The sequence below is a fragment of the Pseudomyrmex gracilis genome, unplaced genomic scaffold (genome assembly GCF_002006095.1).
Source record: "Pseudomyrmex gracilis isolate BER0280 unplaced genomic scaffold, ASM200609v1 scaffold_6, whole genome shotgun sequence".
In the NCBI taxonomy this organism is placed as follows: domain Eukaryota; kingdom Metazoa; phylum Arthropoda; class Insecta; order Hymenoptera; family Formicidae; genus Pseudomyrmex; species Pseudomyrmex gracilis.
The window spans coordinates 413764-439628 of record NW_018020590.1 but is presented as its reverse complement, the minus strand read 5'-3'; the positions used below and the strand labels follow the sequence as shown (position 1 = coordinate 439628).

Here is a 25865-nt window from a genome sequence, read left to right as displayed (position 1 = left end):
TGAAAAATGAACAGTCGCGACTCGCGCGAGTGAGCCGCCTGTCGCTTTTTGTTCATTTTCAATGTGAATTTAGCGACCGACGCGGACAAAGTTTATCTTTATTGGCATAACCCACGGCGAAGAGATGCGCCGCAGCTCCGAAACCGCTCCGACGATAAGGTTAACGTCGCCTGTCGGTTAGGTCGATGTGCCGTGAAAAGCAGTAGAACTTTCCCATCGGGTGACACGACCCTCTGGCTTGTCTGGAGATGAGGTGAAGGGCCGGAAAAGGCGAACGAACAGGCCGATCGACTTTCGTCTGCCCCGATCGGGAACGCAGTAATCCCAAGACGGCGTTTGACCCCGTCAAAAAAGAGATGGACGTTTGTCTGACGAACTGTAAAACCTGCTCGTGAAGGTTTTCGTTGCGACGATAATAAAAGCCACGGCAGAGATGTCCGTCCGGATTTAGATGTTTATTGTTTTTTATAAATAATGTTCCAAGTACCTTTTATATATGTGCGAGAAACTATACGTGTAACACGAAGATAAATTAGATTCAACGTTAGAAGAGAGAGAGAGAGAGAGAGAGAGAGAGAGAGAGAGAAAGTTTTCCAACAGCGCGCGCGAAGAGATGTGGGCGAGGAGATAAGACTCTTGAAGCAGTGACGACATGGATGGGATCAGTCGATCATCGGGGAGAGAAAAGTTATATAATTTAACCGAAATACCGTTCATGCAAATTACCGTTCGCGGTGTCGTGTCTAAACTTGCGTGTTGCGGAAACTTACTTTCAAAGATGTATAGTTAATTTCGATGAAAGGATGCGGAAGCTGAGAAGGCGATATTTATCTAGATAAACGTCCAAGTGCGGACCTTTATCTAAACCTTTTTTGTTTATTATTCATGAATTATACGGCTGCCGATCGAGAGCTGTCTCTCGCGGTTTATCTCGATGAACTTCCTCGCCATTTATTTTCCGTGTCTCTCACTTATTAACGAGAACGAGTTTCACAAATCGCGACGTGTAAATATTACACGCGCGCGAATTGTGTAAACAACAACAATAAAATTACGCGCGAGCAATAAAGTACACGCGTGTAAAAAAAAGAAAAAAAAACAAAAAAAAAAAAACAAAACCTGCACAGTACTTTGCGCTTCGATGGTATTAAACTTCTTCAATTAAATCGAAATGGGACAAGATCAGGGACACGATTGTATTGTCTAAACGTCTCGAAGAACGAGAACGCTGATACGGAACGTTCTTCTCCCCCGCGTTTCGCTCGAGGAGAGCACGAACAAAAGCCGTGTTTTTTTCTTTTCTTTTTTTCTCCTGTATTAAATAGCCGAGCCCACTGCGCATCAGTCTCCGGGGATAAGATTCATACCGTAAGCGGCTTAACATTTGTCCACGGCGAAGCGAGGTGGAGCCCCCACGTGGGGAGAGGAACGGGGAGAGAGAGTCCTAATACATTTCCGCCATTCCGTTCCAGGCGGTCTACCTCAATTTCAACGTTGCATATTGCATAGATACTCCGGGCCGCGATACCCCGGGTAACATTATTTAACATGGTGTATGAACATATATATCCGTGCAATTATACAGATTGTTTTTGTAAAAATTTAATTTTCCGCACAGATGTAATTGCACATTCCCGGAGAGGGATACGTGTGCAATTTGCATTCCCCGTCCGAAAGAGGAATTTCTTCTCTCTTCTCTCGTCGCGCGTCAGATTTTCGCCTTTTTCAAAGGGCATCTTGCTGGAAGGGACACGTTGTTTCCGGTCGAAAAAACTTGCAATACGTGTGCGAATATACCATTTGAAAAGAGAGAGAGAGAGAAAGAGAGAGAAAAGGGTTTATGGAAAAACGGGGCTTAAATATTGAGTGTGTACGCTGGAAAGATTAAGATACCAAAAATCCGACGGGGGACTCATTAGACGAGACCGCCGCGCGCGGTTAAAATCTGCGCGTTAAAATACAAGAGAGAGAAAGCGCGAGAACAAGAAGCAAGAGACGAGTGTAATATTTGAAATTGTCTGAGAAACTCAAGAGAAACACATATAGAGCGATAGTAGTAGTAGAGATAAAGGAAAACGGGGCCGTTGAGACTCTTCGGAGCTCTTTAATGATCATTAACGAGAGCGCGCGGATGATCGCGGCTGGGAATCTCTCCGGTGTGCGACCTGACACGCGACGAAGTGAAACGCGACGTTTGAAGTTTCCCTTAACGGCAGAAAGACGGAATACGGTTCCCCGAGGTCGCGCGCGCACCATTCATCCTTTAGAACCGAAAGAGCATAGCGACGTGTAAGAAAGCGTGAAATTTGTCCACGCTTGTGAGACGAGCGGAATAATCGCGGATCTCTCTCGTCGTCGCGCGTAGGACATGCAGGAAACGACGGCGATACGGAGGACGACGCGAGCACGACGGGAAAAAGAAAAGACGGGAGAAAGGAAAACGGAAGACGCGGAAACGAAGAAAGAAGAGAACGAAAAGAAAAATTTGGAACGCGGTGGTGTACAACGGCGCGGTGAGGCGCGCGGAGCGAAGCGGACGAGAAGCGTGCAAAGCCAGTGCGCGCGGGGACGGAAGGCGGCAGCGGAAAAGGCAGAAGGCCTCGAGGAAGGAGGAGGCTGACTGATCGCCGCCGGAGTAGAGGAGAGAGAGCACGCCTGCGCGGAATCCCCGGGCGGGCGCGGGCAGTGCCACCGGAGGCCCGGCGGTTTCAGAGCTTCGCCCGGGACGACGAACCGCGGACGAGCCGGAGTGCGGGAAACGCGGTCGCGTTTTGCAGTACCGCCGACAGATTCGCACCGAGTAGTCCGAGTGTCCGTTCCCAAACGGGAGATACAACCACGGGGGTATCAGAAAAAAAAAGAAGAGAGGGGGAACCGATTGAGCGCGGGTGGACCGCACTTCGCGTGACCTTGGTGCGCGCGACACTTCGCGTCTTCCTCGGGAGTATAACAAAGAAGAATCGGTGCCCCTTCCGGGTGCAGAAGGTTCGGTGAACCCTGCGCCGCGCGGGGTCGCGAAGTCTACGGTATAATAAAATCCCCCGACCTCGATTCTGCGTCTCGAATCTGCCCGCGTTTCGAACCCGCGCTCTCACTCTCTCCGTGAGACATCCGCGCGTACACCATCCGAGATAATGTGACATTACAGTGACGGAGGGAAAACAAAAACCCCCGGGATAAAACCGAGATAAAGCAAAAACATACACACAACAAGTTCGGTGCGTGCACGACGAGAACGCGCGAGGGAAAACAGGGTTGTGCAACGCGAGGAAGGTTGCAACGGCGGGTAACGCGAGAGTATGCGCGAGTCCTGGTAGCACCGGCTGGAGGATGAACGGGGCAACGACGGAGGATTATTATCATTAGGTTGGAAGGAAGCGGCGAGAGAGACAGCGGTGCAGAGACCGGGTGTTGTTCCATGCGATGTCAGTGGACCCGTCGTCGGGGACAGTTACGTCGTCGTCGCCGTCGTCGTTGTCATCGTGAACAACATGCGGAGATCCTCCTACGTTAACTACTACGTCCTGTGCCTCGTGTGCTGGATCCTACTAGGTATCACCGGTAAGAGCAGCGCGTCTCCGGGGAAAAGGGAAAGAGATCGTCGAAGATGATCGCGCGACTCGATACGACGTTATAAATGCGTGCGTTTACGTCAAACGCGACGCGAATACGCGAAACAGATGGCGGCTTCGGGACAGTTGCGGACCAGGTTAGGATCTAGCGGGATGAAGACGTTGTCACGCGCTAAGTGGTCATCTCTCGACACGCGACGCATGTTACGTCGCGTTGTGATCAAGCCGTCGATGTCGTCACACGCAGATTGCGGGGAGGCGGGGCTCCGTGGAACTTGTGCCGCGGATGGATCGATCAGATTTTGGGGTGTAGCAGAGAGACGTACGTACGTTGCATACGTCTCTCTGTCTCTCTCTCTCTCTCTCTGTCTCTCTCTCTCTCTCTTTCTCTCTGTCTTTCTCTGTCTCTCTCTGTCTCTCTTTCTCTCTCTCTCTCTCTCTCTCTCTCTCTTTCTCTCGCGCGCACCGCATGCACAGAACGCGCGCTCCGACCAGCGTATAACGGGTGCGCGCAATTTTTGTCCGCGGGTCCGACGAGACGCAACGTGGAGAGATCTCGCGAGGATCGAGAATACGCGAGAATAGATAAAGGAAAAAGGGCGGAAGACACAACTCCGAGAGGGCGGGAGAGAGAGAGGGAGGGAAAAAGGGGGGACGACACAACCTCCGGTCCCGGTCCAGGACCGTATCTAGCGCCACCCTTGTTTGTCGCGCCGCAGCATTGTGTCTCCCTCCGCTCGTCGGTGTCTCCGTTTATCTTTCCCTTCGGCCTCGCTCTCTCAACGCTCATCCACTTTGTTCGCCTCTCTTATGCCCGTCCCTGCGGGATCAGCCTGTCGTCTCGATGATTCCGTCATCGAGAGAGAAGGGGGACGAAGACGAGGAGGGAGACATACAACGGCTCCACGTTTCTCCCCTTTTCTCCGCCGTGGCGTCGTTCAGGGACGTGTCTATCGATTTCATCTCGCGCGGCTGCATCACCGCGATGCGGTCGTGTTTTAAAGACCGCTCGTGAAACAGGAGCATCAAACGACGTCGTTCCGCAGGATGCATTTACGCGTTGTTACGATTACGCGTACTATTTACGAGACGACCCAGCTGTCGTCGGGGTGTCTCGCGAGAGAAAAAAGACTTTTGCCGCGTTTATCGCTATCTTCTTCTCCTTCTTCCTTTGCATTTCGATCGAGTTTTATTGAAAGAAACAAACTTTCTCGCGGGACAGTTTTCTCGCAAACGGACTATTCTTTACTTCTTGTTTTTTTCCTTGGTTTTCAATGCTCCCTCTCTCTCTCTCTTTCTCTCTTTTAAATATATCTATTCTCATAATGGAATGTAATTCTTTCCTCAACAAAAAAAACTTTGAAACTTCTTGAATCTTAATACGATTTTTTTCTCTGTCTCAATTGAGACGCGATCTCTGCAACAACTGTATAGACGATTCCGATATCAACTGTTTAACCTCTTGTTCTTTGTCATTTTTTTTCGCATTATCGTTGCGCGGGTTCGGAATTGCCTGGACTACTTAACACATTCAGACAAACGATCTTCTCGTACGTAGAATTTTCACAGCGAGTTTTTGTGTTTTAAAAACGTGTTTTTTTTTTTTTCAACGTTCAACTACGCGGAGTCGCGCTTGCTCGTGATTTTGCATCTCGCAAAAAATACGAGTGTCGCCAGGAGACAATAGAGGTTGAACTCCGGAGTGACGCGACTATTCGCAAAGAAATAACCGAGTGACGCGCGGTTAACCAGGCCACTGAAAAGATGACCTCGCAAACTCGTCTCTTCGCAGCGAGGCGTGATCAATCCGGGGAGCGCGAGCGGAAAATCTGAAGCGCTGATAAAATCGGATTATCTGCGTGGAACAACAGCGTGTCGACGCGACACGTGTAGGGTCGCGCGCGTGTAGAGCTTGTCGACAACTAGCGCTGCCCCCGAGCGCAATCGTTTTGCATGAGATTTCGCGCTTGTTTGTTGAATAATTTACTTCGAAGAGAGGAGTTTAGCTTCCTCTCTCTCTCTCTCTCTCTCTCTCTCTCTCTCTCTCTCTATCTTTGTCCGTGTATTTCCTTAACTGAAAAGTAACTCCAACCGCTTCTCGATTTCACAAGGAGTTTGAACCACGAGGAGTTCGCTCGTGAGTTGCAGTAAATGGCGAGATTATTCCGGCGTCGTCTCGGCGATGCATTATGCACTTTCCGATCCGCACATATATATATATATATATATTCGCACACGCGGAACGTGCCGCTGCTGCACAACCGTTGATTACACTTCACCGGTGATTAACCGCGTACTGTTCGTTTCCCCGGAAATAGAGAAGTTCGACGCGCTATCAACAAACGGCGGGCGCGCGCGCGGCGGCTGGCTCAACTCGGAGCTCAACTACTTGCTGGCAGCAAATAATTGCGCTACGCACGGATCCTACGCGTTTATTACATCGACGAAACCGCAAGAGAGAAGGGCACTTAGGCAAATTTCGGATGTGCAAATTGAATTGGCGGAAAGCGATGCAACTTGAATAAACTAGTAGATATGTAGGATGCGATGGATGGAAGAGATGGAAACATTTGCATTCCGTTCGAAAGAACGGAACGACGATATAAGACGGTTTCTATTTTATTCTCAATAACGTCGCGTGTTTATTGGAAAGTGAATCGAAGCGCGAATGGGAAAAGGTTACCGGAGAAATGTCACTTTTGTGTCTTTGAAAATAATCTTAGCACAAAGAAGACGGAAGATTCTCACCGCGATCTTGCGGAAAGAGAAAGAGAGCGAAGATGTTTGTATTTTTCAATCACACAAGACAACAATCGGACGTTATTACGAAATCACGTCACGTGTAAGCGGGAAATAATCGAGCGCACCGAAAACTGAGATTTATGTAGCAGTTTTACGTGCGCACGATGACGTCGTAAAACTGCACGGGCACGTGTACGTGTCGTTCTGATAAAGTGTGGAAGGAAACGCTTGCTCTCCTCTGGACGCAGCTCGAGTCCACACACATCGGGTGCCGGCTTTGTCTCTCTCGGGAAATATATACGATTTTAGATCCGCCTTCTGTTTCCGTGAAATTTACTCCTTGCCGTTCCTTTCGCCTTGCGATCACGTTTCGCCACGCTCGATTACACAGCGGGAAGAGACGCGTCGCGGGACAAGACACCGTCTCGCGACTTATCGCCGCGCGTGTAAAGTAGAACAGATTTACAAAAGCAACTTCCTCGGATTTTTCTGTTAGTTCTCGGTCCTCGCGATTTTCTTTCCGCCCGAGGATCAGTTTTACCTCCGATATTCGTTTCCAATTCAAAACCATCTTGTAAAAGGTCCGCTCGCTCGAACGGACTACGATATGACGGAGTCTATTTCATTTTACCTTATTGAATCGAGGTGACGCGCTCCCCCGAGATAACGCGCGGTCTATTTCTCTTTTCAACGTTTCCTTTAAATAATGCACGACGACTGGACAACGCGAATATAGCGCGTCGTCCCGGGCTTTACACCAGCTTTCAACGAAATCGCCGGGACCGACGACGTGGACGACGACGACAACGACGACGCGCGAACGTGATTTTCACACATCCCGTTTCGAAAAGTTACGACGGGGGATCGGCACGGAATCCGACTTACAAAACATCGCCCATGAATAATGCATCCGCCGCGCCGGTCGCGTTTACGTCCGCTCGTTGTCGCATTTACGTTTCAGCGGCACACTTTTTCAGACTTCTTATTAATGAGCTCGCATTAAACTATTACGTTGCGAAATTACATGTTTCGCGTGAGAGTAACGCGTCTCTCGCCGTTATCTTCCCCCATGTCCGATTTAATCTCGCGATAAGCGCGACTGTTACACCCTTCCTCCCATATAAAGGAACTATCGTGACCTTCGTGTAATTTGACTCGCCACACCGCCGCGATGTGAAAAATGCGTTGGGGGTGGACAGAGACAGCCTCGGGCGAGGGCTATTTGTGTCCCCTTTTCAGTGGCAGGGCAAATGATCCCTCAACTCTCTCATCAGGGTGGTATAGCGTCAGCGCGATTGCGGCGCGCGCGTGCGCGCAGCTGCGCAGATTTTACGTCCCTCAAGATCGCGTCGAGTGGATCGGCTCTGCGAGGAGAGAGCCACCACGACAACAGGCCCCATTTCGACGAGAGGGAACTCGTATCTCCGGTTCATTTGACAATACCACATAGACTCGTCGCCATCGACGCCGTTGATTGCCAATCCAGGGCCGTTCACACGGAAGCACGTTGTACAGCAATAGATTGGTCGCAGCAGGCAGGTCGAAGACAAACAGCCAACGACACATCTCCGAGAGAGAAAGAGAGACAACTTGATTTCTCTTCACCACAGAACATGGGGCGGACTTTTCTGTCGCGAGAGAGTGATTATCACTCCATCGATCGCTTTTCAGCGTTATGTGGGTCGTCGCGAATTACACGCATGTAATAATAGCGAGATAATATTTTTTTCTCCAGAGAGATCAGGGAGATAAAAAAAAAAGTTAACAAAAACCTCAAAAGGTGATGGTGAACTTTTTCCCCAATCTTTCTACGCCGTGAATTTTTTATCGGACAGAAGAGAGAGCGGCGATATTTTAAGAAAAAAGCCACCCCGAAATTAAGTGAATCGATAAAAAAAAATTCTGCTTGCCGTTGTTTACCTTTGCCTTCGACTGATTATCCGTCAAGATTAATTTATGATTCATTGCCCTGCATTTACCCTGACTGAAACGATAATTAGCGCCGTTGCGGCGGCTGTGATTTTCTTGCGCATAAGTAGAACAATCGATGCGCGATAAGCCAAGCTCGCGCGGCGAGGGGAGTTTCGCATCGTTACACGGACGATTTCATATTTACTCCTTATCGCGTTCCGTTTATCGCCTCGCCGATCTTAATTAAGCGTAATTATCACCACCTTTGTTGTTTGTCAAAGTTTCGGCAAATCTTGATAGCCGCAACGACATGTGCTCCGCTGTCGTCTTACGTAATTCAAAACTCTTGCGAGGAATTAATAACGTTAAACCCTCGCGCAGAACACGACTTGGCTAATTAGCAGCCATGTTTAATCAACTTATCAAAGTGAAGAAGGGTGGAAGCAATATAAAACGAAAAAAAAAATGCAATATAAGTCCTCGGAAATAATAGAAGACATTTTATTACGCTTTCTCGTATAAAAAAAAAAAAAGCGAAGTTTATTAATTTAGCCGTCTCAGACGCACGACACGGGGGTTCTGTTCGCGAAAAATGGTATTTTCTGTGTCGCACGCACGTCGCAATTCGGGATATCATTTTTCATCATACCTTGTCCGACAATTATTCTTCCAATAATGGTTGCCGCGCTGTAACAACCGTGTAAATCCGACCGCTGGATTTCGCACGCTATATTTCCGATCGGACATCAGATCACGGATGTGATATCGTCAAGGTCGTTGGAACGACGCCCACGTTGTCCACATATATATATATATATATATATATATATATCTTTCCTGATCCGCCTTTAGATTTCCCGGATCAGAATCCCCGGGATTAGTATCCATTTCCCTCGGGTACGGCACCTTGCCGGGGTCTCCGCGATAGGATTTATTCTGAATAGTAGTTCTCGCGCGCCCGACCAAGCGAATACGGCGAACGAATGCGGAATAGGTGCCCATCTCCTGAAACCTGGTTCGGTCTCTCTTGCTTTATTACTATTCCATCGCGACACGCTATAACATCGTCTTCTCCATGTTAATTTGCCGGCATAACGTGCCGGACGACGACGAGCGGTCGTGACGCCGCGGGCCAAGTTGTACGAATATTTTAAGAATGCATCGTCGGTAATTCGCGCGTTTCACGCATTCGCGATGTTTCTGTAATAAAAGAACATTCGCCGCATGTGCCCATCTGCCGCATTGCGCAATTTTTCCGTAAACTAGCATGCGCTAACGATTCGGTGTCCGCTGCGGTAAACCAATTGCGAGACACTTCACACCGAGATGACGGTATTTCCTGTCTTTATTTTTCAGGAGTGAGTACGAGATCTCATTCGTTGGTGAAGAGGTTCGACGGGATTTACACGGGGCCTTACTTCGACTCGAACACTCCAACGAATATCACAGCGCAGTTGGGCACTCATGCCTACTTACCGTGCAAAGTGCGGCAACTCGGCAACAAATCAGTAAGTTCGGCGACACGATTGAAATCGTGAAAGAAAAAAAAAAAAACAGACCGCGATCGTGACTTGGAAAAAATGTGATAAGAAAACCGCTGCTTTTAGTACGCGACATATTTTTACATATCACATTTCACGTAAATCACGCGCTCTGTATTTTTTTTTTTTTTTTCAATCTTAAATACATCTGAAAAAGTATAAAGTATAAATTCCACGTGCACACGTGTCAATAGAGCTGTCGTTGTTTTTTTAAATCCCTAATTTGTCCCCGTCATATCGCGACGCGGGATCTGTGATAGGGAAGCGCTGCTCATATACCCGCGCTGCTTACACGCGCGTATCGACAGTTTTCGATTTATCAACAAGCTTATTTGTCGAAACGGCCGAATTTTACACAATGACATTTCAGTTGAGATGCGACCGCGATCGAAGCTAAAACACAGATGAAACGACGGTTAAATAGTCGCAAACAGGTCGAGCACGAACACTTGCACGGTTGTTCCAATTTCACTTTGTTGCCCACGTGCGGACAAGCTAGATTTATTTACACGCAACTGCTCCCACACACGTGGGAGGTCTCTATTTTATTATTAACAGCAAGCTCCCGGATTATGATCGACACACCAACGTGACACGAGTTATTTTCGTTATCAATCACTCTTTTCATTAACGTCCGCGGCTCGCGCGTTGCGAAAAAAAAAAAAAAAAAAAAAAACACGACCTCGGACAACACGTCCCGTCGACAATCTATATACATAATACACACACACATGTGCGATCTGTGTATTTTTCGCGCGCGTCAAGACTCGCATCATCACTTTTCCTACGTGACGATTATAACCGGCCGAAGATAAGCTCTTGTTCACGTGTCTCGCGTTATTCAATCGCGTGTCGTTATTAAATCGCCCGGCGCGCAGATCTCTTCATCAGCTTGCTTTATCCCCTTCGCTAATAAAACGCCAATCTGCTAAATGATTCGCGCTTCATCCGGTGCTCCCGTAACCCGCATCGCGAAATCCTTTGGGATAACCCGAAAACCGATATGTGTGTGTCGAAGGGGATGGATTCTGCGGGACGTTGCGTCCGGCCGCTCGCTAGTAAAATAAAATCTCCTCGAGCCGACACGCAGGTCTCAAAGGCGATCCCACGCCTCTCTCGTTAGCGAACCTCCGCAACGCAGGCGTAGTGTACCTACTCGTAGTTCTCTCCTCTCGTACCTACCCGGATACTACGACTACAACAGGATGTACTACGCCTGTCGCCCTGTTGACACGCGGTCGACGGACTAAGTATCCGGTAACACGCAACTCTCATATAACCCACGCGCGTACTTAAGGGCGGCCGGCCGTCGTCGGCCGAGATTCTTATCCGTCGGCGAATTAAATATATTTGTACCCTCTCTCTACTCTTCCTTTCTCTCTCTCTCACCTGACCGCCATCTAGATTTCCGTCGAACGTGCGCTCACCCTCGATAGCCGTCCCCGGTCGATGAACGATAAATTAACCGCGCCGTGAAGAAGATTGATCGTCGAAATCAGAACGAGCCAGAATGTAGCCGGTTCTTGGGTTTTTCGTTTTCAAGTGTTTTTTTTTTTTTTTTTTTACACTCTGTATCTCTTGCGCGCCATTGTCCCTCGTACTCTCTCGCTGCCGAGCTTTTTACACGCCCCAACTTTTTCCGCCATTCTCAATGTTCACTCGAACGCGAATAATGACTTTGCAACGGGCCGCTGAGCCCGAGATCGAGCTAACGCAATTAACGGGAACGATAATTGATGAAATTGAGTGTTTTAGACGTACTTGGAACATTTTTACTCCGCGTGTTCTGCGCGTGCGTTTTTCTTATCTTCTCTGTTATCTCTCCGGCTCGTTAAGTAAATTGGAAGACGAGCGGGACAAATCCCTCGTTTGCGAATTAACAGGCCTTTTGAGACTCGTTTCTCGCGAACGTCAAGGATACTTTAACGCGAGTTTATGTTCGGGAAAGAAACCCCGGAGAATGCGAGAACTATGCTTACTTAAAGATGACTTCGTTTCTCCTTGACTAAGGTTTCCTGGATCAGAAGGAGGGACTCGCATATCCTCTCGGTGGATAGAACCATGTTCATCCCGGACGAAAGGTTCCAAGCAATCTCCGGAGAGGCGGACACGTGGACGCTGCAGGTGAAGTACGTACAAGCGCGCGACGAAGGCGAGTACGAGTGCCAAATCTCGACGGATCCGAAGAAGAGTCACATCATCAAGCTCAACATCGTCGGTGAGAAAAAAAGTCAAAAGACATTTAAATATCGACTATGTGTAGGCGTTTGTCTCTCAACTGTTCAAAAATATTTAATTTAAAAAAAATTGACGAAAAATTACGTCGAATAATCGATACGCGTGTTGCAGTGCCAAAGATCGAGATCTTGGGGGACCGTGACATGTACGTCAAGACCGGAAGTACAGTCGCGATACGATGCGTGATAAAGCAGTCCCTCGAGGGTCCGTTCTACGTCTTCTGGTACCACGAGGGAGATCGCATTCTGACTTACCAGCTGAACAAGATCGACATTCAGACGAAGAGAATGGATCAGGACACGGTGAGCAGCCTCGTGATCCATAACGCGAAACGAGACGACTCGGGTAACTATACTTGCAGCCCGAGTAACCTGGATAGCGCGAGCGTGCAGCTGCACGTGCTAAACGGTGAGTGGGACATCAGATCCTGTGAGAATGAAAAATTAATTGCGGCTATAAAAAAAAAAACTACATTTCGGGAACGATTCAGATTTTTTTTCGCTTTCCAAGCCGCGAACTTTCATGTAATTCGCGGTGTTTACGTGAAATTGTAATTTGTGTGTGTCCAAACTTTTTGCCGCGCTTGATTGTCTTTGGAGTTTGATTTGTTACCAGAGAGAGTGTGAAAGTGTATGCGTATGTGTGTGTGTGTGTGTGTGTGTCGAATAATAAAAATAACATTTCGTGGTGAAACATGCAGATTACAGTTTTTTCAACGCTGAGTTTTCGCTCCGCCGCTTGTTATTGTTCGATTAAACGCAAATGCATTTCGGTGCTTTTTCAGGGGAACATCCCGCAGCGATACAGAGAAGCATCAGCTCGGCACCGGGCGGTTATCCCGCTTTGTGGTGGCTCGCGGGCGTGATGACACTGCACTCGAGTTACAGTAATCGCCTGTTCGTCGTCGCTTTTCTGATCGTTATGGTACTCATCCTGGAAAATCCATCTTACTTTGTGACGGTACGATAATCAGGCAAGACCTGGGAGGATGATTGGTATACGTATAAATCGATTATCTCCTGCTACGAGACCCCGACTACCTCGAGAGAAGAGATCCTCGACGTTGCAAGACCGACGATTCCCGGAGGAAGAGACGAAGAACAAAAAAAAAAACTAAAACGAAGGAGGGCGATAGGATTAAGTAAAAGATTGGAGAGCGATGGGAGAGGGAATGAGAGAGATCGGATAGTGAGAAGAGAGAATAACGATTCCCCCCGAAAGGAAGGTAGTGTATCTTTTTTCTTCGTGAGCGCGAAGTACGAGTTATAGAAGAAGAAGAAGTTCATCTCGAATTATCGAGACAGTGATCCGGCCGTTAGAAATTTTAGGGATTAGTTAATTATACGAATTCTTGTTGAATTGTGCTGCGAGACCTATACGTATCGGGTGAGAGAAGAGTCACGAAAATCCTGACGTTGTCGAAAAAAATTTTATGTCGAGCTTGAATAACGGGCGATTTGTGAACGCGGTCGATCATTTATCTTCGACATGAAGATCGGCAAAGTGAAAAATTTTACAATTGCGAAACTATTTATTGAAATATATATATATACATATATATATATATATATATATATATATGCACAAAGAAATAACTTTGTCTAACTGAAAGCAGTTAGACGAAACGAATCTCCGCCTGCATCGAAGAAATTTGTAATAAGAATAATTCCGAGTTTGTTCACATTTCCAATCGTCTCTTTAAGAGAATAATTCGCTTCGAGCCACACTTTCTAAATTGTTTCACGTACTTCCCGTCTGTCGGCCCGACAACAAGGAAGGTTACAAAATCTCAAGGAAGAGAAAAACGCTATAAAAAAAAAAAAAAAAAAAAACGCGCTATCGCGATTGCGAGATCCTGTCGCGAGGGCGTTGAGTGGTTTCGTAGCGTCCGTAATAGGAACAAGAAAGCGCGATAACGTGACAAAAAATATAGAAAAAAAGCCGAGAAATGAGAACGAAAGAACGGGAAGAGAAAAGAAAAGGGTCGCAGAGAGAAAGGAAGTTTATAAGAGAAAGAAACTACCGCGTGCGAGAGAGAAAGACGAAAGGGGAAAAATAAGCACTGTTAAAAACACTTCGTCCGCGCCACTCGAATAGAATTGAAACTTGTTCGATGAGAATTTTCGAAATGCGATGTGATTAATTATATTCGATAGCGACCGATTATCACAGAAGCGTGTCTATACTCGACGTACGATACCATGTACGACTTCGGGATCGTTTTGAGACCGAACGATCTCGGCCGTTGTCATTTCGACGATTCGCCGATATTTTGCGCCGAAAGCAATATAAAAGATATTTTGAAAATATTTTTAGTTTACCGACCACAGCGAGAGCGACTCTATTCTCTGTAATCGAGACTAATTGTAGTTGAAAAGTGAAGAATTAAAAAAAGACAAACGAGAAAGCACAGAAAACTCAAGGAGGGCTTTTATTGGCTGACAAAACCCGTCGACGTTTATTGCTGCTAACAATAACGTGGTCGTATTCCAAATGCAGCTACATTTGATCCGAAGAGAAAAGAATTCATATCAAACGACATCTCGCCATATCAAATATCCACAGAGTCGCGATAATCTCGCGATTTCGGCGCAGAAAGAAACGAGCGGTTGAGAAATAATTTATTAAAGCCGTTTAAGTTCTCTCTTTTGCACGAAGAGAGGACGTTTTGCGCGTCCGAAGTTTATCGATCGGAAATAAAAACAAAACGAGATATCGCGACGACGAAAAAAACCGATCACTGCCTTTTATAAATAAATAAAATACCTGACCCGTTCCAAAGGCGATGAGCGTCTCGAGACGATCTCCGTAAGAAAACAATCTTGGTACTAAAACGCATTGAGTATACACACGCCGATCGAAATATATACGATACACCCGTACATGCGCAGAAACTGATTCGTCGCGGGTCGCATCGTGCGGACCGACGCATTTTCCACTGACTGCTCCTCTATGCGTCGCGTCTCAATGTCGTGGAAATACCGTGATTTTTTTGTAAAAGACGAAAAAAAGAAAAACAGAAGTCTCGAAAGACTCTTTTAGAAATTCAAAGGAGAGATTTGTACACCTCTAGTGGTATTTGCACAAAAAACAACCTTAATACTCTCATAAAATACCATTTTTATTCTCTTCTCTCGAGAAGTTCTTCAGACTACAACTCCCCCGTTTTTATCGCCCTGTTTTTTATCGCGCGATTATTCGTCTTCTAAAGACCGCCTGTTTTTTACAAAATTTGTAAAAAAAAAAAACAAAAAAAAACAAAACGTAATACATTCGTAACGAAACAATTTCACACACGTGTTCCAAGTCCCGATTCGATTCTCGTGTTCGATGCATTTTTTATGACTCATTAATAATAGACAAAAAGATACTTTTTGGTAGATATTTTTTGATAGAGATTAGCGTTATTTCCACGATAAGTTCTGACCCTCTGAGCATGATCGGTTGTGCGGAATTTAGCGAACGAGCGTACGGCTTTCCGGCGGGCGCCCGCGCGCGCCCCCCGAGAGAATTTGCTTTTTTCTCGCAAATACTAGAGAAATACTGTTTTTTATATAATATTATATATATAAATAAAAAAAAAATATATAAATATATATACAAACGAACAGAAAAAAATATATATATATGTATATGTGTACGCGCGCAAATACGTTGCACATGAGCGTTGAATATTGAACAAGTTTCAGCTCGCAACGAACGAGGGGCGCATATAAAGCGAGCGGAGGAACGTGCGTTCTCGTAGAGAACACTTTTTTCGAAGAAAAAAGTGAAAACTGGAAGAGGTGAGCGCATGACTGATTTGAGAAAGAGAGAGAAAGAGAAAAGAGAGAGAAAGAGAAAGAGAGAGAAAATAAAAAATACACAGCGTTGAAAAACACGAGGATAGCGGCAGGAGACGAACGATTCGTTAGAATATCTACGATTCATGTGATTGTAAATAACGTAACATAGCATATAAATACCGTAACGTTAATTAATGATATGCCGTACGTGTTACACTAAAGAAACAAGAAAAAAAAAATAAACTAAATAACGTTACTGTGTAATTTTTCGGATCGTAAAACACGCATTGGAATGAGTCTGGCCGCCCGTGCTAACCGGCTCGGGAAATCATGCTCGGTATCAGATGGCAAAAAGAGGAAAGAGAAAGAGAAAGAGAGAGAGAGAGAGAGAGAGAGAGAGAGAGAGAGAGAGAGAGAGAAAGAGAGAGAGAAAAGAGAGAAAGAGAGACCGACCGATGTGAGAGATACGGCCGCGCGCAAATGTATACGATGCTCCTCAAACACGGAAATCGTCCAAGTTTTTTTCCATTCCGATGAATATTCGCGAACACTTGATATATCTCGCGTGAAAGATAAACGTTGAAAAATTAGGTTTCGCGTCCGGATGAACTCACGGAAAAGTGTTTTCCGCAGTGTGTGTTCTCTTGACTCAATCGTGGAATTGAGCCGTGGGAAAGGAGAAGAAATTCACCGAAGGATCCGGAGGAGGGAAAAGAGGCGCGCCGGAGTGCGTCCGAGTGCGAGGCGGAAAGCGGAGCGCGCGCGCGCGTTCTTCCGTAGCGCGCGCTTGTGGATAGCACGGGCCGGCCACACGCGACTAGATGTAACACTAATTAACGCCTAGCGTAAGAGAAATAACGGATATAAAAATGCAGATATATTGTCGGACATATAAATAGCCCGGGAGTGGCGACTGTGCGCGGCTCGCGAATGTGAAACGTACGACTGGAGAGAAGCTTTTCGGCGTGTGTGAATTTGTTTGCGCGAGAGAGCGACAAAAAGACTGAAAGAGAGAACAGCGCGAAAGGAAATGAGAGAGTGAGAGGAAACAAGTCACATATAAACATACACACGTACATAAATACACACATACATATATATACTTGCATACACACAAGTACACTGAGACAAGTTCGTTGGACTGACGTGATACCAAAGGCGTTGGTCGAATGACACGTTTTAAGATAAAAAGGGTCGATCGGGGACGCGATGCCCTACCCTCTTATATCGCGTTTACCGTCTCTTCTTCTTCCCGCGCCTCGCGAGGTCACTTTCTATGAACGCGGATAAAAAGAGGACTAAAAAACAGTCTTCTGTATGTGTGTGGTCGTCGTAGCCGCGATTAAACTTCGCGACGTCTTTTCTATCTTCTTTTAATCAGGGCCTCCCTCTCGCGGGGTGGAAGAAGAAACGTAATTTTGCACTCGTTCCCGTCGCCCTTTTGCTTCACCGCGCGCGCGTGAAAGAGCGAGAGAAAGAGAGAGAGAGAGAGGTAAAGTAAAACAAAGAAGATAATGAGACGACGTTTAATAGGTGGAAGAAAACGCGCTTGGAGAAAAACGGCGTCTTAAGATCTAATTCTAACATCGTCGTAGTGGAAAACAGCATTGAATTTTTGTACCAAAATCTATTGTAGTTCTTAAAGTGTCGCGTACACTTTTTTCCGTTGCCGCGAGCTTATATACTCTAAATACTTATTTCTCGGTTCTATCTATTGAAACACGTCGCGGGTAAAAAAAAAAAAAAACGCGGGGAGCGAAGCAAATCTTGCTCAAGATATATCTTTTCGCAGGTTCTTCGGTCGCCGCATCGAGGCTCCCGGGACGTCACAGTCGAATTTTCTTCCTCGCAATTTACACGCTGCGTTCATACACAGAGATCAATCAATCTCGCGCGCGTTTAATTTTCTCTCAAGTAAAACTTGTAATATATAGAATTCGATATGTACGATATACGCGGTCGCGAATCGGGAGCTTAATATATAGAGAATCTCCGTGTTCCCCTGACACGCGCGAGGAAAACGCGCGCGCCGATTCCCGAGAGTCGCGGTTACGAATTTTTCGAGGTGAACACTTTGTTTCGAGAGTGATGCTTGTGTACCGTCCTGACAGTATGTCGATGTGCTCTTACGCGTAGATAACACGAGTTAGATGTTTTCTCGAGATAGTAAGCTATATGTGTGACAGAAAGTGAAAGAGAGAGAAAGGGAAAAAAAGATAGCGTTTGAACGATACGACACTGTCGTCAGAGAGAAAGAGAGAGAGAGAGAGAGAGATGAAAGACGGACGGGAGAGAAGAACGGTGACCCAGAAATAGATCTATCAGTCGCGGGGGAGGATTCCAATTCCGACGTGATCCATCCGTGTTGCCGCGCCGTCGAACGATCTCGAAAAATTCTTTGTGAAGAACGACAGAGGATATCCTAGAAATCGATTATACGCAGTTCTGTACGTATGTGTGTGTGTGTGTGTGTGTGTGTGTTGTGTGTGTATGCGTGCGCAAAAAGAGAAACGAGAGAAACAGGTCAGTGGAAAACGATTTCGAGACGAGCGGCGGAACGAAATGTTATCGAGGAGCTTTTTTAGACGCTATAGATATGTCGAAGATCGTAAATGGTGCGAGTAAAGCTCTCCGCGAAAAAGAAATGTATTGTTGTGATTTTAACCCACCCGCCGCGCTCTCTTCGGAGAGCCAGTCGTCTTCATTACGAGACGAGAAATACGTATAAAATAAATTTTTTGCCCAAGATATTTTTGCTCCGTGAAGACGAAAGAAGACACAAGTTCGCGTCTCTTCGTTTCTTTCTCCAAAAGCGAGCGTTTTTATTTTCTCGCGACGAGATGGTGGGTTAAAGAAGAGCGAGTGAAAAGGACTATTTGTTGTCGATCGACACCCTCGGGACGGTGGATTACTTCGTTAACGCGTCACCGACGACATTCACGAGGAATCGCATCGTGCGACTCAAACGATCACCGCACGCGAGCATTGAAGCTCCTGAACGTACGATTCGAGAAGAGATCCGACGGACTTATATATCGCGCGACTTACGTTTACATCTCAATGAATTGTTACTTCACTCAGTGATAAAAGATTTACGCGGAAAAAGAAAACGATTTGTATTGCATCATGACAGGCGAGATACATACAGAAGATCGATATCGTAAATCAGGAGCTTCGATAAATCCGATTGCGAGCAATTGAGTTCGACAACGTCCTATTAGCGTTTAAAGCGACGTTAACGTTCTTGCGTTAACGGGCATTTCGTTGACGGCACGCGACAGATCACACCATAGTAGGGGGTCTAATTAATCGTTAACGCAACACACGTCTGCCGATTCGAACGTTCGACGAAGGCGATTCGCAAAGGTTGTCCGCGGAGACAAATTTAAAGGTTCGGGAAGAAAAAATAAAAATAAAATAAAAAGTGACACTGAATTTGTCGAGCGCGCGGATAAGCGGACATCGATTTAAAATTTAAGCGTAACTTTAAAAAACAGCAGAAACACTTCGAAAATGTTCCTCGGAACACAAGCCTCGTCTTATGGATTCGCATTTTCTCTGTGCACCTTAAGCGCTTTAGGGTTAACGAAAATAAAACCAAAAAAAAAAAAGGAAAAAAACTTTCACGAATCCACGAGATGATGCCGAGGAAAGTGAAAAGAGAGTGACAGAGAGTGAGTGCGATAGAACAGAGCGCAAGTTTCACATGCATGAGCGAGAGAATGTCAGCGAGAATGAGAAAGAGAGCTAGAATACGAGCGAAAGCGAGATAATAAAAAAAAAAAATAAAAAAATAAAAATCAATGTTAAACCCATCAATACCCAGATTCGCAATTTTCTGGGAGACAAAAATCTTCGTTGACCGCCATTTCTACGTATAAGTTCGGTCTATCTGTTATTTCGGAAGCTGGACGCGACGTGCTCCCTCGATGCTCCGATCGCGACCGCGCGATTTTGTTTTCGAAACGCGGAATGTGAGAAAAAAAAATGTATTATTTATCGCGCACACACTCGCCCCTTTCCAGTAAAAAAAAAAATTAAAAAATAAATAAAAAAAAAAACGACCTCACGAGCAGCGATTCCGCACGCGGATGCGATCGGAGATCCATGGAGAGAAATTCCCGTTCGGACGGGAAGATCCTCTTTACATACGAGTTTCAGCGTTTTTCCGTTTTTAAACTATCGGCGAAGCGGGACGAAGAAAACTGTCCCGCGTCTATGTGTGTAAGAACCATAAAGCTTAATAAAGAAAAAAAAAACATTATACTATGAACTTACGGGATACCTAATAAAAGTAAGCCAAACCGTTAAGAACGCGTGAGTTTTATTACTTTCTCCTCCTCTCTTACGCATTATTTAAAAAATAATCGTCGAAAAAGACAGCAAATCTCAAAAAATAATAAAGTTATTATACGATAAAATGTAACACATACCTGTGTATAGTACATTGTGCGCGAACATCAATATTACAGAAGATATTATTATTATTATTATTATTATTATATAGAAAAGATTGTGACGTATATCTAATTGCTTTGGAATGATATCGACTCTTCGATCTCCCGTCTCGGGAATCACAGTGAGGTTTCGAGATCTTACTCGAACTTTTTAATTTGATCGCGCGTCTTTTTGCAACACAAGATAATCTTCTGGAAGGAGAAGAGATAGAACGCGCCGACGATCCGCAAGAAGCCCATCAGTAACGCTTCCAGGAACAGCTGACTGATAGACGTGATCGGTGACATCCCCGCGCACAGCGTAGTCAGAATGAAACCTTCCATACCGATGGTGGAGAAAAATATACCCGCCTATATATACACATTACATGTTACCACTTGATATAAACTAAAAACAATAATTAATTTTCTCGTTCACTGACCAGCGCGTCTCGGAAGAGTTTTTCGGCAACATCCTCGGGCCTGGCCAACGTTGCCGTTTGCGAAATGAGTTTGGTCTCTAGCGGTTTTGATCGTTCCTCAATAGCGTAACCAGGCGTGTCTGTATCCGGAGGCAGACTTAGAGTTACAGAAATGTTGTAAGGTCGCAATTCCATTGCTATGCTCTCCGCCAAACCACGGAGAGCGAATTTCGTACTGCAATAAGCGGAGTAGCCGAAAATACCTATTTAAATACAAAGTTTTTTAATTGACAAAACTACATAACAAGATGTCGATGACAATAAACGGATCTTTATGTACATACCCAGAAGAGCAGCCTGAGATGATGTAAGTACAATTATTCCTTCTTTGGAGGCTTTCATTCTCTGCGCCACAGCCTTGATGCAGTAATAAGTACCCAAAAAGTTTATTTGTATCATTTTATTTAAGTCGTCCGCAGAGGTGTCCTCTATTTTTGCAGCAACTGCGGTTCCCGCGCAATTGACAAGCATGTAAATTGGTCCCATGGTTCTCTCGAGATCGGTTATTGCTTTCTCGACATTCTTGTAGCTCGCACCGAGGTCTAACGACACGTATTCCACTTTTTGCGCATCTTTATCCTCACAAGCGTGCAGTATTTCATTTTTAGCTGCTTCCAACTTTTGTACGTCTCTCGCGATTATTGTAACATTTGCTCCGTGCTTTGCGGCAGTAATCGCTACGCATTTTCCAATACCGCTCGAGCCACCGGTTACCTGAAAACAAAAAAACGTTCAAATTGAGATTTGACATTTGAATGTCATTCATTTTTTAAAATGTTTTTACAAGATTAAAGAGCGTTTTTTCTTTTAGGTTAGCGGCACAAAAACATACTCACCACAACATGCTTGTTTTTAACAGTTTTTAATCGCTTGCTCCAGTAAAGTTGAATAATTATTGCAAAAACAATTGTCAAAACAAAAATGACAATTGCCACTCCAAGCCAAATCCCCATGATTCGTTTGTTGTGTCTCTTTTTGTGACAAAAGAGACGCAACACCTCCGAGCTTCTAACAAACACTACCGAACTCTGAACAACTTCGAACTGAACAACGGTAGTGCGTGATTCAGGCTTTATATGTATAAGCACCCGGATATGTACCGACTTGTGATCATAGGCTTAGTCATCTGCAATCGTCAAGTCAGCTTTCTCACTTCCGCAAATTCTATATAAGGTTGCTAACAATTTTCTAACATCGTTAATACAATTTAATACACTTGAATAACAATATATTTAAATAATGTATCAATTACGACACGCAAATGTTATCTAAAAGGTGATCGAGACATCTTCTTCCTATAGAAACTTCTGAGGATACATCAGATATCGAAACAAACTGAGTTACCGGCCGTTTAAATTCAGAAAACTAAAATTATTCTCTCTCTTTTGACGCACACGCGATTTTTCGCAAAACTTGAAAATCGCACTACGCTGAAAAAATTTATTACAATTTTATTTCTCTCAGTGTACAATTCGTTTCTCGTACATTTGTTTAAACAAAATATTAGTAAGAAATATATTACTATAATGGAAGAGCGGCAAATGGTGCACAAAAGAAGAGCCTCACCTCACATCATCGATCCTGCGCTCCTGGTGCACTCCGGATGTACAGCCGAATAGAAAATAGGCAACGAAAGAAGACCATGTCGCGCACACACAATTAACTTTTCTTGGATTACCTATTTTTTTTTTTTTTTTTTGTATTTGGCAGTGTGAACTTTTAATTATCACAGCTAATTAATTTTACTTATTACGAAAATACTATGAATAACTCTGTCAAAATACAAAATTGTCTCGGTAATTATGGCACAAATGGAAAAGGAGTGATTGCTTACACACAAAAAATAAGTCGAAATAATTGCAAAGTGTAAACATAAGGTTTTTCACGAGGATTTTTCGAGAAAAAAAACCGAGTCTAAAACCTGATATAACATGTTTACAAGTTCTTAAATGACCTCTAGTAACCTCTTGCATCGTGCACACTATCAAACAAATCTCGATAACAGATAGTTTAATATACAAAAAGTTTTCATTAAGTAAAGTGCATTATTCCATTAGATAAGCAAAAAATAATGCTTGTTTTAAATAAAGTACTGTAAAAACATAAATTAATATTAGTGGAGATATGCGTACATGAAAACTTCAGATTTGCTAAATGTATTGTGCTTTATTTATGTATTAATAACTGCTATCACAAAATTTGATAATACGCGACATAACGTTGCACTGAAAGTTATTTAAGCGTAACAAAATGTATGTAAATGCATGTTACGTTAAATATTCAATTTTTTAAATCTCAATTTTCAATTCTCAGGTTTCTTTAAAAGCCACGCGCGCACCTTTGTTTAACATCGAATTAAATAAAAAAAAAGACAAGAAATGTGATATGCAATTAAAATAGCAGATATTATTTTTACATGGTCGAGAAGAGGAAAAAAAACATCTCAAAAAAAGAATATAAGTTTGACACGCAATATTATGCGTGTATTTACACACGCATGCATGAACACATTACGTACACACACGGGATCCAATCATCAATGTAGCCAGAATCCATTACACCGCCAAAACTACGACTCCACAACGATTGTGTTTATAATCTACGGGTTGATAACCCGCTGCAAGATTAATATAGCTCGGCGATCGTGTTACAATGGTCAATGCAGCTCAAATATTGCTATTTTAATATGCACTGAAAATTATATTGCAATTATTTATGAAATATGATTCGCACCAGACTCTAGAGAGAGAGAGAGAGAGAGAAAGAGAGAGGAAGCATGAGAGTTAGTACGCAAGTCCACCGCGACGCTGATGACAACTCACGCTGCGAAGATTTCCGGAATGCGAAACGCATGCGTCAAAAAGTTGCAGGATAAGCTGGACGACTACGTGCATTCACCCCCGTGTTACTGTAGTGCAAACCGCCATCGTCCCCCTTCCCCGCCGCATCCCCGCCGTTATCCTTCGTGCAAAAGGTCACGTACCACCACCCTGTCGATCGTTCACCTCGTCCTGGGACTCGCTCCTGGTAGCCAGGTTAAAGCGGAAGGTACGAAGGATATACGCTCACGCATTCCGTCTCGACTCACGAGATCCGCGAGTTGGACAAATTCGACAGATTTACTCTCGTAAACACGCTGCGCGTTACAAGTCGACTCGGACGGGATGTGCTAATTGAACAACATCGTTCAAACTGTTGTCGCAATTATCTCTTGTACGGTCGGACGGTGATAAAGTTTAATCTTTATATACCGTGTTTGTAATACATAACACAATAAACTGAATTAGCAAAGGGGATACAATTAAGACAAAACAGCACTTAATTGTGTATTACATTCGGTAAACTTGCGCAGTTCGGCGATCTGAAAAAGACTGTGTCAGTTTTGTTTTTTTTTTTTTTTTTCACTTATTCAACTCACGACCGTTGTAGTTTAATTGTTAGACAACATCGAGAATCGCGAGAGCAAATTCAAAAGTTTGAATTTCGCTCAACTTCGATTTACGCTCTGTTCCTCAAAGAAAGGAGGATAATTTTAGCGGAAGGTAATCTCAGATAAGCGGAAGATCTACGATCGTCCGAGTGCGGAAACCTCGATCGGGGCTCGAGTCCTCTCCTCGGAGGAGGAGCCCCGTTAAATCACTCGGAAGAGTCGTCGGCACGGGGAAGGGCTGCGGGCGAGTCATCTCGGCAGAGCGTCGGCCTGGCCTCCCTCGTCGTGCGACGGGGGCTGCAGGAGCTGCCGCAGTCCGGAGCTGCGATTTTGGACACACAGCGAGGAGAGTCAGCGTACATTGCACCCAACAGAAGGGAGTGTCCCGAGCCGGGTGCCCTGTCCTCCCTCGGCCCTTCCAGCGCGTCCGCCCCCGCCCGCACCCCAGTCCTCAACCAACCCCGGCCGGTACCCCTCCGCCTGCCGTGATACCCTAGCTACGACCCTGGGTTCCGTGTCTCCCGGGCTGCACCGGGGGGTGAACGTCCTCGCCTGACCCAGACTCGGAATCGATCTCCATTCGTTGCACGATGTTGGCAACCCCCTCTGACGTCCCATCCACCCCCGTTCACACGCTGCCACCCGCCGCCACCCTTCCGCTGCCGCCACTCCTCTCCACGCGCGCGGGTGAGTGCGCGCCACCCCGTCGTTGTCACACTCGCGGATTTTCCGCGGAAACCGCGGCGTCGTAACCTTAGGAAAAAGCGAGCTGAGTCCCGTGCGGAATCGAAAATGGATGGCGGGAAAGAAAGAGACAGAGAGAGAGAGAAAAGGAGATGCATTTTGCACTCACGTTAAAGTATCAAGTAATGCATGTCGCGTAGAGTAAGGGAAAATGAGGAAGAACGACCATCCGCGCGGCACGTGTCGGCACGCCGTACGGAAGTTGCGGAATAGATGTTTTTGCGCGCTTTATCGCGCGAGCGGTAATACACGGCCGGCTCGTGCCGCTCGCAGAGCCGTCGACGACGACGACGACGACAACGACGACAACGCGAAAGAGATTTTTGCGTGCGGCACACACGCGCAGGAGTCATATTTACTCGATATTCAAAGTAAAAGCACCCTCTCCCTCTCTCTTTTATTCATATCCCCATTGCCGGAAAAAGCTCGAAAACCAAAATCCGATTTTGTTTACGGGAGAGATCCGGATAGAAGATTGGCGAAAATGCGATTTCGCGTCGCGTCCAACGTTTTTGCGTTCTGCGTGACTGAATATCATTTTTCCGATTCTTTGTAAAAATCGAATACGTTCTGTATGGTGTTCTGTATGAAAAAAAAACACGAAGAAGCGCGCATCATATTTGCGGTAGAAATTAAATTTCCGGTCGCTCGTAAAAAAAAAAAAAACCAACAGCGCAACGCGCCGTGTAACTGCGTAGAAATCGCGTTATAGCAGGGAATTCGAATGTCCGATGATGACACGGTATATCTATTCCAGGACTCGTGCAATCGTGAATGCTTTATGAAGTACTATTCCAGTCCTCTCTCTCTCTTTCTCTGCAGTAGTGCCCTACACACCTCTAGAAACATCCATCGTCGGAGTCGTGTTTCTGAAACACTCACCTCGTTCCACGTATCGATCTCGGTAAACTCAAAAAAGAAAAAAAGAAAAATAGTTCATTTAAGGTATATATATATACGCACACGCCGTTCTCGCCCGATCTT

General features: G+C 45.3%; 2 protein-coding genes across 3 annotated transcripts; one reads left to right on the top strand and one right to left on the bottom strand.

Moving 5' to 3' along the window:
• Window positions 1–2732: 2732 nt before the first annotated feature.
• Window positions 2733–19697, top strand: LOC109858205 (neurotrimin-like). Of its 2 annotated transcripts, none has more exons than XM_020435261.1 (5): window positions 2733–3552; window positions 9582–9733; window positions 11777–11984; window positions 12116–12412; window positions 12789–19697. In XM_020435261.1, the coding sequence occupies exons 1-5, from the start codon at window positions 3492–3494 to the stop codon at window positions 12971–12973; spliced, it is 903 nt and encodes a 300-aa protein (XP_020290850.1). In that variant the 5' UTR covers window positions 2733–3491; the 3' UTR covers window positions 12974–19697. The 2 variants fall into 2 exon arrangements, with proteins under 2 accessions (XP_020290850.1, XP_020290840.1); XM_020435251.1 differs by having other exon boundaries at window positions 2733–3561.
• A 399-nt stretch (window positions 19698–20096) lies between these two features.
• LOC109858198 (3-ketodihydrosphingosine reductase) lies at window positions 20097–21736 on the bottom strand. Its single transcript, XM_020435238.1, has 4 exons — window positions 21544–21736; window positions 20992–21421; window positions 20669–20910; window positions 20097–20597 (listed from the first exon to the last, which is right to left on the bottom strand). Exons 1-4 carry the CDS (start codon window positions 21658–21660, stop codon window positions 20385–20387), a joined length of 1002 nt encoding a protein of 333 aa, XP_020290827.1. The 5' UTR covers window positions 21661–21736; the 3' UTR covers window positions 20097–20384.
• Window positions 21737–25865: the final 4129 nt, after the last annotated feature.